General features: G+C 35.8%; 1 protein-coding gene across 6 annotated transcripts in view; it reads left to right on the forward strand.

The window, feature by feature from the left end:
• Nucleotides 1-12208, forward strand: part of GRIA2 (glutamate ionotropic receptor AMPA type subunit 2) — an 80516-nt gene that overhangs the window by 27909 nt on the left and 40399 nt on the right. For all 6 annotated transcript variants that reach the window (XR_004306909.1, XM_015860956.1, XM_015860955.1 and 3 more), the window contains exons 3-4: nt 4301-4540; nt 8622-8818. Coding sequence is in view for 5 of the 6 variants with exons in the window: in XM_015860956.1 (XP_015716442.1) it covers nt 4301-4540; nt 8622-8818 (437 nt within the window). In the remaining variant the exon portion in view is untranslated. The remainder of the gene's footprint in view (nt 1-4300; nt 4541-8621; nt 8819-12208) is intronic.

Below are 12208 nucleotides of genomic sequence, written 5' to 3' on the forward strand. Positions count from 1 at the left end.
GTTTAAAATACCAGACATTATTTGTTATTGGTTTTTTTTTTTTTTTTCCCCCCCCCCCCGCGTATTTTTGAGTCCTAGCATAAAACTTTGGCATTTTGTCTTCCTGAGAAGAAATTTATCCTTCACATCTATAACATAACAGTATAATCTGAATGGGTAAAACTGACCACAGAGGCAATACAGAAAACCAGTAACAGAGAATTCTGTAGTCTGGGAAAATGCATATAATATGCTTTCTGCTATGCTGCGTTTTTCTCAGTAGTTTTGGAAGCATTGCATGCTTTTTTCATTCTCATGATGATTTTCTGATGCAGTTTCAATCATATGTGAATTCTCTTGGCTGCTGTAGGGCTTGCTTATTTATTATTTTTGCTGCTATTGTTCAGTATATTGTTTGTGGCTCCTTTCTGCTGTCTGTTGGTTCTTCATGTCGCCTTTCAGAGGCTGAAATCAACAACCAGGCAATCGATTTCTATGTTTTGTTCCTGGCTGCTTCTGACACACCTCTATCAGCTTTACAGACCAGGAAAAATTTCTTTGCTTTGTGTCCTTCTGCAGAGGCTGTGCCTGTTTCTTCACACTATAGTTTTGTTCACTTATGCAGAAGAGAATGACTGGACATGGTTAAATAATATGCACTAAAGGCATTTTTCCCTTTGTTAATATTGAAGATATTCTGTAGAATTTAATAGATGAAAGAGGATAATGTAGTGGAGAGTGTGAAAATAAAGTAAGCTATGAGTACATTACAGTAAAAAGCAGAAACAGGTATAGGTAGTTTTTGTCTTCCTTTGACAGGACGCGAATTCTCATTGCAGACATAAGCTTAATTTTGTGTGCATTGAATAAATCAAGGCCTTAGTGTTTGGAAAAAAAGACTAGGAGGACAGATCTTCAGTGTTTGGGAAAACAAGAGCAAAATAAATCTTTGCTTCTTAGTTAGATGAACAAGAATAGTTCAAATGGAAAATGTAGAGTTCTTAGCAATTCCAAGTAGGTTTTGTTATAGTTATTTCTCAGATACTTTGAACATCCCCTATTTCTTGGTATCCCCCATTGTTTACTAGTCTAAGCAAGTCTGCCTAGAAAAATGATGAGAAAATTAGCATATCTTATTTTTGTCCTCTTGTTGCTCTGTAGGCCACTGACTATGTCTGGGAAGAATGTAAACCTAAAGAGAAATGCTTTGTATAGAAGAGCTTGAAAGAAATTAATCCTGGCAGTTGTTTATGATGTCTAATAAAATGTCTTCCATGTTTCAGTGACTTCTGAGTCCTTATCACCATGATTATATATTTTTTTTAACTCTAGTAATCATGAACAACATGTGATTAGCTTTTATAATAACTAACATATTCCAGTAATAACAACATGGCTGTAGATTTGGTCTGATGTGGGAATCCTGCCAGAAAGATCTACACTCTCTGCATTATCCCCTGGATCACCACTGTGTACTTAAAAAATATTCCCCCTTCTTTTCCTTCCTGACCTCAGAGCGTAAGTGTCCCAAAATAGATGCAAGCATTTATCTTGTGACTAAATAATTATTTTAGCAAGCTTTTATTACATTGCGCAGATGCCCTCCCACTGATCTTTAATAGGAATTTCACACATGCAAGCATAGAACTGAGGTATATTTCAGTGTTCAACCATAACACTGATCACTGCTGATGAACTTTTGAAGTTTATCCTGATTTTCAGATAACCCAAGTGGCTTAACATCTGCTAGTGTGCAGTATGTCCTTACTTAAAAGATTTGTATTAGAGTTTTGTTCTAATGTTTGGGCACTCTTGCTTAAATTAAATGATTTTATATCTTTGTTGTGGATTTCTTAATCATTTGAGAAATACATGATTTTTATGATTTTACACTGATAGTAATGGGGATTGAGTACTCATGGATTTCAGCTTTTAAACTGCTGTAAGCAGATGGAGATGCAATTGCTTCACTTCCTCAGTCACAGAATGTGCTTTGTTCTAATCACTGGTTTGGTGTGGGAGAGATCGAGACGATGTCACTCAGCTTTCTCAGATCATGCATACAATTATGGTTGGGTAATTTTCTGAATGTAAGGACTGTGAGTGATAAGACTCAGAGGTCTTTTCTGAAGAGTGTGGGCTGGTTGCACATTTTCCCCTGAATGGGTAAAGAGCTCCTTCATTATTCAAGCACAGTCCAGTGGTATTGGCAGGTAACTTAAACAGAAAAAGCTGTTTAGAAAATTCACAGCCCTTTTCAGAAGACAAGCAGAAATGGGTGTAAACTTGAGCACAGGAAATTTTGCACAAATATGTGAAGGAGCTTCTTCATGGTAAGTGTGATGGAGCACTGGAATAGGTGCCCAGGGAGGTTGTGGGTTCTCCTTCTCTGGAGATCTTTAAGACCTGCCTGGATGCCTACCTGTGTAGCTTGCTGTAAAGAGCCTGCTTCGCAGATGGGTTGGACTCAGTCTGTAGAGGTCCCTTCCAACCTCTACGATTCTGTGATACCATTTGACAGAGCAAATTCTCAGTGACAAAGCACTACTTTTTGACATACCACAGTTAGCTATGCGTTTTCACCAGCCGTGATCTAGAGCCTGCAACCGCACTGTGATGGCATCCTCTGGTTTCCATCGATATTCAGCGAGCATCAGTTTGAGCAAGTGCAGTGTTTTCCGCACTGAGGAATTCGGAAGCACTCTTTCGCTTCATACACACTTCCATATGAGCTGCCATTCTGTCAGACTGTCTCTATGCTGCCATTTGTCACGTGACAATAAAATGTAACAGAATATTGATGGGAATGTTCAACCTCTTCTGACATACCACCAACATCTGTCACCAGCATTGCTGGCCAACATAATAAAATAGGAAGCTTTACTTTCATAACAGCACTTGTAAATATTGTGTTTATAATAGACGAGGTCTTGTACTCTTGTTCTGGAAGACTGTGCAGCATCCTTTTTGCATGGAGGTATCAGTCATCACTGTTTTTTAGTCATTTGTATCCTCTCACCTGAGGGGAAATTCTGACCTATTTAAAGTTAACAGGAGAAGTGTTGAAGTTGTTGGACCCAGAATTTCATCCAGGCTGTTTAGATGCTTTTAATCAAGTGTAGAAGTTGTTTGAGATCTGTGCTTGCCAGGTTCAAGAGATGTCTGGACAGTGCTCTCAGTCATATGGTATGACTTTTGGGTGGTCCTTTGTAGAGCCAGGAGTTGAACTCGGTGATTTTTATGGATTTATTTCCCCTCACATTATTATGTGATTCTATGCACAGTAAGTAGAAATGAAAAATTCAGTGTTCTAAATAGATGATCCTAACTTATCCTGGCTATGTGGTGATTTATACCTATGAGCAGGTCAGGTGTAGCAGGGTTTGCAGCGAGGTTGGCTAGATGCTTTGTCTAAAAGGGTTTGTCTCTTGTTCAAGGTGAGAGTGTGCAAGCCAAAGAATGCGTAGGTGATATCTCAGAATTAATCAGAGAGGATTTTTTCCTTACTCCGTCCTGTTTTTAAAACCTAGGCACTAATGTAACTTGCAATTATCAAAGAACAGGTTGACCCAGAAGAACTAGCTCTTCTCTACAGTCTGCATTTATTAGCAGTGTTCATCAGTTGCCTCGAATTCTCTCAAATGATAAAAATTTAATAATCAGCATGTTATTTACATAAGGTTATTCTTTCTGCAGCATGACTGCAAGTGTCATCCAGGAAGACCAGCTTTTGCTGAGTCTGAAAACACAGAGAATTAAAATAATGCCTGAAAATCAGGAGTTTAAAGCAAATCAACTCAATTTTCTGCAGCTAAGAGATTTGTTTCTAGTTCTGGCTTTAAACTTCTTTATTTTTAAGTTGAGGAAATATAAAAAATTATACAAAAAGCTCATGGAGCCTTGATATGAGAACCAATTTATTTCTAACCTGATAAAAAAGTTATCTGCTTCCTTTGGTGGTATGTGTGGTCACAGTGACTCGTTTTATAAATTTCAGCTGCCACTGATGCTTATATACCACTATTCTTTACAGTGTAAGTTGAATTGAAGTTGGTTTGACTTGGTGCATTTAATTTCTAAATTAATTAGGCTGCAGACTACACCTTTGATGTTTGTTGTTGTTTCTACTGGAAGCTTTATATTACTGATTTATAATATTAACACATAATTATCTCCATAACACAGCATTGCTGTTCTCTCCCATTGTGGAATTAGACAACTTCATTATTTCTAAGATATATGTATATATATGATAGAATTCTCAATGCATTTCTGGAAGAAAAAATAATCTCACCTAACTGGTTTCTTTTTTCCCTCCTAGTCTGCTCCCAGTTTTCAAGAGGAGTTTTTGCTATTTTTGGATTCTATGATAAGAAGTCTGTAAACACCATAACATCGTTCTGTGGGACTCTTCATGTTTCCTTCATAACTCCGAGCTTCCCGACGGATGGAACACATCCATTTGTCATTCAGATGAGACCTGACCTCAAGGGAGCTCTCCTTAGTTTGATTGAATACTATCAGTGGACCAAGTTTGCATATTTATATGACAGCGACAGAGGTGAGATCCAGTTTTAATCTGTATGTTGTTTGCTTGATGTCTCTTGCTAAAAAGCCAAATTTGCCATAGAAAATGAAGAGAGGAATACAGAAGAAACATTTAAATTTAGAAAAAATTTCTTAGGATATGAAAATAGTTTAAATGAGAATGAAATGATAGTGTGCATTAGTAGAATTTCAAGTGTGTTCTGATAAGTTATGAGATCACTTGCTTGCTCTGAAGCGAGTCTCACTTTTGTGAGATTGTAAGGTGGTTCATTGAATGTTAAACACACCAGTTTATTGAGTAATGGAGTAATGTTAAATTCTCTGCCTTCTGATGCTCTTTTACATGTTACAAGTTGTTCAGAAGCCGAAGGGGCTACCTCAAAATAGTTCACTGTCACTGTTCTGAGCCCTAAAGTAAGAAAAAATAAAGCTGACATGTAGCCTTCAGCAGTAACGTCATGTGGGGTGATGAACCCTAGACTCATTTCTGTTGCAGATCCTTTTCAAATGATCACATTAGAATCTGAAACAGTCACCGCCATTTTAGAAAGAACAGATGTGAAACTAGTTGCTCAGCTAATACTATTTCAGTCATCTAGCAGTGTGTGGTACATGACCTGCATGTGGTTTATATGTAGGAAATAGTGAAAAACACCATGTTGCCACACTGGCTGAATGGCTGGGAATAACAGCACAAAACTTTTGTTTGTAGTCACCTTTTGGTTATGCCTTTCTTTTGTATCTGTTTGCTTTAATTGAGGCAAGGCACCCCAGTGATAACGAGCTCCAACGCATGAAATTCCTGCCTTTATGCTGAGTGAAATCAGTGCTCCCACTGCCTGCTCTAGGCCTATCCTGCAGAGTCAAGCAGCATGTAGGCAGCACTTTTGATGACATCAGACCCTGAATAGACAGGGTTCACACTTCCTCCAAATGCTTTTATTTAAGTGTTAACGTGATATATATTTAAAGAATTACATATAGTTTTAGATAGTCCCTCCTTCAGGAATGAGATGAAAAAGACTGCTTGTGGAAGCTAATAGGAATTAGTTTAATGACTTATTCCAAAAGAATCATTTATTGCTACTTTTACAGCTCCTCTGTGCTTAGAGGCTGACTGAATGAAGTGCAGGACAATTTCACATCTCATTCCTGTCTGTAAGAAGTGAGGCCATTCGGTGGATGCATGTCCAAGCTATTACTGGTTTAATGTGGCACTTTGTGTCATATAAAGTGGCTTACGCTTTATCCTCCTTGCTTTCTCTGTGTTGCCAGAACTGAGCAGTGCAGTTTGGAGAAAGTAATGACATGATTGTAAGAAAAGTTCTCTTTATAACAGAACTGCTAATTTAGTCAGCCTCTTTTCATTCCTTCCTTTCAGAACTCACAGAATTAACAGTCTGTGACATCTTAACTGTAAGTGGTTCAGGTACATGAAGTTCCCAAACAGAAATACTCAGTCACAACCAGCAACTGGAGTTGTTAGAATTATGTCCTCTGCAGGTTTTCACTTCCTTTAACCTGTACAGATAATTCTTTAAAAGCAATGCTGTAAATGATTTTTTTTTTCTTTCATTTTCCATTGTGTTGTTGCTATCAGAGTAAACTAAATTGTTTGATAGATCTCTCACCTCTAAAAAGCAAGAAATTTGCTTACTGCAGAGGGTACTCCAAAAAAAAAGGAAATCCTAGGAAAAATGGAAGATCAGAAGAAAAAAAGAATAGAAACTCCTTATAATGGGTAGTAGTAACATTAACAACCCTCATTAAATTAGTCTGTGCCTGGTATTCTGTTTGGTGCAAAAGTTACTTATAAGGGCATGTTCAAAAATGTGAAATCTACTAAATCAGAATTGAAACAATGATTCAGATTATATTCAATGTCTTGATATGATTCAATTTGCCTTGCTAATTTTTTGAATCTTTTTATTATAATTTTTTTTTTTTTGCTATTATTATTTTTCAGTTGTGTAGGGGAAGAAGCAAAGCTGTTAAACATAGGAACAGAATGCAAACTAAACCAATAACATGCACTGCAAAAAATATCGTATCCTTGATAGGGTCATCACTATTGAATTACAAGTAAGGATGATTTTACATTGCCAAATGTGCAAATAAAACTAGGCAAACAGTACACTTCATAATGGAGAATTATAAAATTAATTTATTTGAAGTGAAAGGAGATTTTGAAACATTTCTCTTCTTTAAACCAAGCCCATAGGAATTAATTAGCGCACTGCACAGGTATGTTCACACATGCTAGAATTTATTCTTTTTTAGGAACCTGCAGAAACATTTGTTTCTGAAAGTTAGTTTAATTTTCCATTCTCTTTTTTTTTTTTTTCCCTAATTGTTATGCATTGAAATTATCATTGCTTGCTTCATCCAAAGTGTATTTTTCCAAGGTGAGCTATACTTGTACCTCTCAGAATAAGATTTCCCTTTTATAGTACTTGCTCTTGATGTTAGGTGTTATTCAGCAACTGAGTGAGCTGCACATGACTACTTTAAATATCACAGAGTTGCATAATAATAAAGAAGTTGTCATTTCCTCTGGAAAATGCCTTGATATTTCCTCCTGAAGTTGGAACAAAATCTTCCACAATAATACAGTCTTAATACTCATTTCAAGAAGTAAAACCATAAATCTAAAAACAAAATTGAATGTGGGTTTTATATTCCTGGGAACACAACATGGAAAATCTGCAATAGCAGGAATTGTTTCCTTGTCTTGCATGATCATCCAAAAGAATTAAAAAGGAATGAAAGTAAAAACAATTGCCATTAAGTACTTTTTTTTTTTTTTTTTGAAGTATAGAATTACTTTTAATAGCTTATAATATTTTGAGATACTCTTTACATCTTTTAGTGTACTTCTGTTAATTATCTTTTTTTGGGAAATGGCCACTTTAATGTGTTATGAATAGGTTGTGAGTGCCCTTGGACTGTAGTTGTCTATTATTCTAAAATACTCATTGCGTGACATTTAGAACTTCCTATCAGTCTTTTTTAAAGTCAGTATAGAAAGCCAGAATTATATGACATATTATTGAAATAATACTTTTGGAAACCTGCCATTTTCTTCCTTTGCTGATGACCAGTCTTATATGTATTGCTGTACGTTATTACTACTTTCACTTGGGAAGCTGAATTGCTAAAACTGGCTAATGTAATGATGTGTTTACAAACTTTGAGGCAAATTGACTCTTAGCACTTTCTTTCTACAGTTATGTTCGTAATCACTGTCATTTCTCATGAAATTTATCCTTGAAGCTTCCTTTTACATGCCTTTTCATTTCTTTACATACAAATCTATGTTTTTGTTCTCTGTTACTTAATCGTTAAAAAGGAAAAATTAGTCAAGTGAAATCTTCGCTGATTTTACAGTGATTTAGAGGCAGTTGAAACTGTGCAGACCTTATGGCTTCCTGGCAGAAAAATACCAAAATGCTAAAATAGCAGCAAAAATCTATAGATGCTAGGCCTACTAATTTATATGGAAAAAAATATACATATATAATCAAATTTTCTTTCATTATCATAGATTAGTTGTGGTCCACAGAAACAATTGCTCAGTTATCCAGGTTATGAGTGTAGGCAACAGAAAAAAAATAACTTCTCATCGCTCTAGAATGTGAGAGTTTTGCCACAGGCCTCAGTGAGATCAGGATTTAAATAGGTTACTGCGCAAGTATTGAGAGCAGGAAGAGTTAAGTAGGATTTAGTAATAAAGATCTGATCCTCTTTCTGTAATTGCATCCTTTTTCTCCTGGAAGACCTCATTCTGAGTGTATAGGATCCCAGCAGTGAATCAGTGAATTGGCAGAATTCCCTTCTGAAAAATGTTGAATTAAAACCAAAATATTGTCTTTATAAGGCTCTGTTCTGATCTCTTCCAGAGGTTTAAGTAGAAGTTTCACGTAAGTAGAATGTTGGAACCTACTGTTTTCATTTCTGATTCCTAACTGTGCATGACAGTTTAAACATGTAATGGTGTAATCTTAAATAAGTAATCTCATAAATCATCTTCTAGAAGCTTGTTATTCCTGAGACTTTGTCAGTTATATCTTTTGCTTTCTCCTGCACATCACTAGGGTTATCAACATTGCAAGCTGTGCTGGATTCTGCAGCTGAAAAGAAGTGGCAAGTGACTGCTATCAACGTAGGAAATATTAACAATGACAGAAAAGATGAAACCTACCGTTCACTATTTCAAGATCTAGAAGTGAAAAAGGAAAGGAGGGTGATTTTAGACTGCGAGCGCGATAAAGTCAATGACATTGTTGATCAGGTGTGCTATTCCCTATTTTTCAGTTGTGGCAATTATTTATGTTCTATAAAAAGCACAATGAGTTCATTTCTGTTGATCCTGTTTTTGTGATCATTATGCATCTTTTGGAAGTGACACATTTCTGTTGAGAACCACATACGCATTGGACAGAAAGAGAACGTGCAAATCCTATAATTGTTCCTTCTGTTCAAAGGCAGGATAATTCTGTCTGGATCATCTGGTATGGCTTTCTATCCTGATTATTTTTAAAAAAATCTCATTAAGGCTATTTTGCAATCTGTCTAGGTATTATACTGTGTTATATGTACTTCCTACACTGTTATAAATGGTGCATTACAAATAGTTATAGAACTCTAGGGGTTAGTTTGCTGTGTACCTTGAAAGTGATTTCTAATTCTAGTTTGTTTTTTTTTTTTTAAAGATCTTGTATGTCTTGGAGGACCAGCTTATCTTTTTCATTCAGTTTTCCTTGTAGTTCCCTCTTTAATTTTGCTCTTTAGTTTGTCACTATCTTATGATGTGTTAAACAATTTTTGGATGCTGTCTTCCACAGTAAGGGCTTCTTGAACTTTCAGCAGAGCAGAAAGATGTCATCTCCCCACCCCCTTGTATGTGGTTTTGTTTTTATTATTTTCTTTTTACAACAGCACCACAGGGCTCTTACTCAAATTCTTGTATTGCCTCCAAATCCACCTCTTCAGTTCTAGTGTCTACGTGGGTCCAGGTGGATCTTTCCAGTGCTGTATTTTTATCTTGTTTACTGTTTTTATGCATACAGAGCGCAGTGGAAGACTGTAGGAAAAATTCTGTACTGATATAAGCTTGACCATGTGAGACAGTGCAACATCTGTAGGAATATATTAGCTAGGTTTAGTTGCATTTGTTTGGGTTTAGTCTGAAGTTTTTTTCAGAGGGTTTCTTGTTTTAGTCTTCACTGTGAAGATGATTATAGCTTGGAGAGGCTCAGGCAATGAGCATTGTGTTTGAGCATGCAAACTGAGTGCATTCTATTTGTGTCATTTTATTTTGAATTTGTACTCAAAAACTATTTCTGAAATTTTCAGGATTAATTTTAATTTGATCCTGTCCTTCACAGCATTTGCAGCTTCTCTCTGACACCATCTGCAATGTTTTATAATCATACTTTTTGGTTTGTTGTTAAGTTTACTGATTGAAAAAATACTGATACATTTCAGGTCATTAGTATGTATATTGAACAGAGCAGTGCTTGAGAGAAACACTGGTTACTGCTTGTCAAACCATTGTTTGCTTATCTTATACTGACTTTTGTTCATGTTTCCTTAAGAGCTTATAATGATGTTGCACAGAATGAAAGCCTTATTAGACTCGACATGTTGCACCCACTGTTTCCTCAGCTTTCCTAAAGGATATCATAGCAGAGAAAGGAAATAAATTGTTTTGATATATTTTGATTTTGACAAAAGTATGCTGTTTATCATCTTAATATCCTCTAGATTGTAGAAAATCAGATATGTAATTTTAATCTCTTTTCTGATATGAAGTTTAATTTTATTTTTTTTTTTAAGTTTCACCTTGTACCACTTTTTAGTGACAGGAACCGTCACTTAGCCACCATACATTTTTACTAGCTTTGTCTGTGTTTGGTAATATACCTGTTATTTTCTTCTGGTTTCTTATTTTGAATGCGTCTCTAGGATATTTTTCAAACCCTTGTTGCACACTGACAGGTTGTACCTTTGTTGAGATTTTGATTTTCTCAGTTTATCCCCATAAACTTGTGTCACTTCTAAAAGTGTATGGATGGATAAACTCTTGTTTCTGCTCATCTGATTTTCTAAGTCATTGAAGGGTGTTAAATAGTTCTAGTTCATCCACACAGGTCATTGTAATTCCAATCATTTATTCACATCAAAATAGTTTTCAGCTATGCTGCTAGAACATCATCCCTTAAACTGCTAAGTGTGAGCTTTCTCATGGGTTTAGCTTTGAGATTTTCTTTGAAAGATACCTTACCAGCTTCTGGTGTTTGATCTTTTTCTGGAGTCCATTATCTGTACTCTTACCCTCCTGTGGCTTCCTTCCCTTGCATATTAAGGTAAATCCACTTTAGTTTTCTCGAGTAGTCTGAAATAAATGCCAAAATGACTGTTTTTCTGTTCATTTTCTCCCTTACCAAAAATGAATAATCATCCTAAGAAAGGATTTCTGGTAGTATCTGTAAGTTTCTTTGGCCTTTGAGTTTCTTAGATTGTGTCATTCTAATTTTCTAACTGCCAATTAGGTACATTGGGTTCTACCTTACTAGCAGATTCATTTGTTAAAAAACTTTTAATTCCAGCCAAAAAAAGGCAAACCAACAACCCAAAACAACCAAAACCCACTTCTCATCATAAGTCTTTTCTTGAGTGTGCCTTCAGCCTTTGTATCAGAATCATTTTTCTTTTTCTCTAGTACTTTTACTGAGAAGCACACAGTGGGCCAGTTTTTTTCCTGAATATTGGAGTATTGTATACTTTCTTGATACACTGAGCTGTAAATTCTTTGCTTTCTTTCTTGCTTTCCATTCTTGAACAAACCTTCTTCAGTATTTTTGTTTATCTCGCTGTCTTTATAAGCTGTGTCCCAGTAATGCTCTGTGGTCTTTGGATCACTGTACAGACACATGGTGTGTTTGCAAAGTTGTTTCTTCATTTTTTTATTATTATTTTTTTCCTCCTGTGCAGCAGCTTCTTTGCCAGATTCCAACCATTTTTGTGAGTTGAAGCTGAAAAAATACTTTGAGTCCATCAGCTTCCTCAGAATAGTTGCTCTTTCCTGTTGTTTTCATTGTTCAAAAGATGGAATAAATCTCTAGAAACCACTTTTCTCCCATATCCTTTCTCTGGAGAATTGTTTTGCTCCAAATGCATACTTTCCCATGAAGATGTAGTCTTAATTAAGACGATATGGGAGAAGAATCTATGATACCTGCTTGCCAGTGGAGACAGCTGATGAACCACCATCTCCTTTGAGAGAGATCATATGGAAGCGTTAGGACAACTAACAACAATTTGAACCTGTAAAATTTCCTCATAATGTAGATATTTTCATTCATGTCATAATGCTTTTAATTTTAAATTTTTGCTTCAAGGAACGTTTCAATACTGCTATAAATGGAGTAGAACATAAGCAAGAATGTCTGAATCACAGACTCTGTGATACCCATTCCTACCTGTCGAGGATGAACATTTAATATGAAGCACAGTAGTTATCATTCAAGCCCTTACAGATTTTAGAGCTTGATGTTCAATATAACAAATTTCTACCAGCAGGGAATGTTTTCATGAGGTAAAATAAAAGTGAAGCACTGAACAATCTCAGTATTGCATGACGTAAAGCTCATAACTAACTTTTACATCATACTATGTT

Source organism: Coturnix japonica, chromosome 4 (genome assembly GCF_001577835.2).
Source record: "Coturnix japonica isolate 7356 chromosome 4, Coturnix japonica 2.1, whole genome shotgun sequence".
Classification (NCBI taxonomy): Eukaryota; Metazoa; Chordata; class Aves; order Galliformes; family Phasianidae; genus Coturnix; species Coturnix japonica.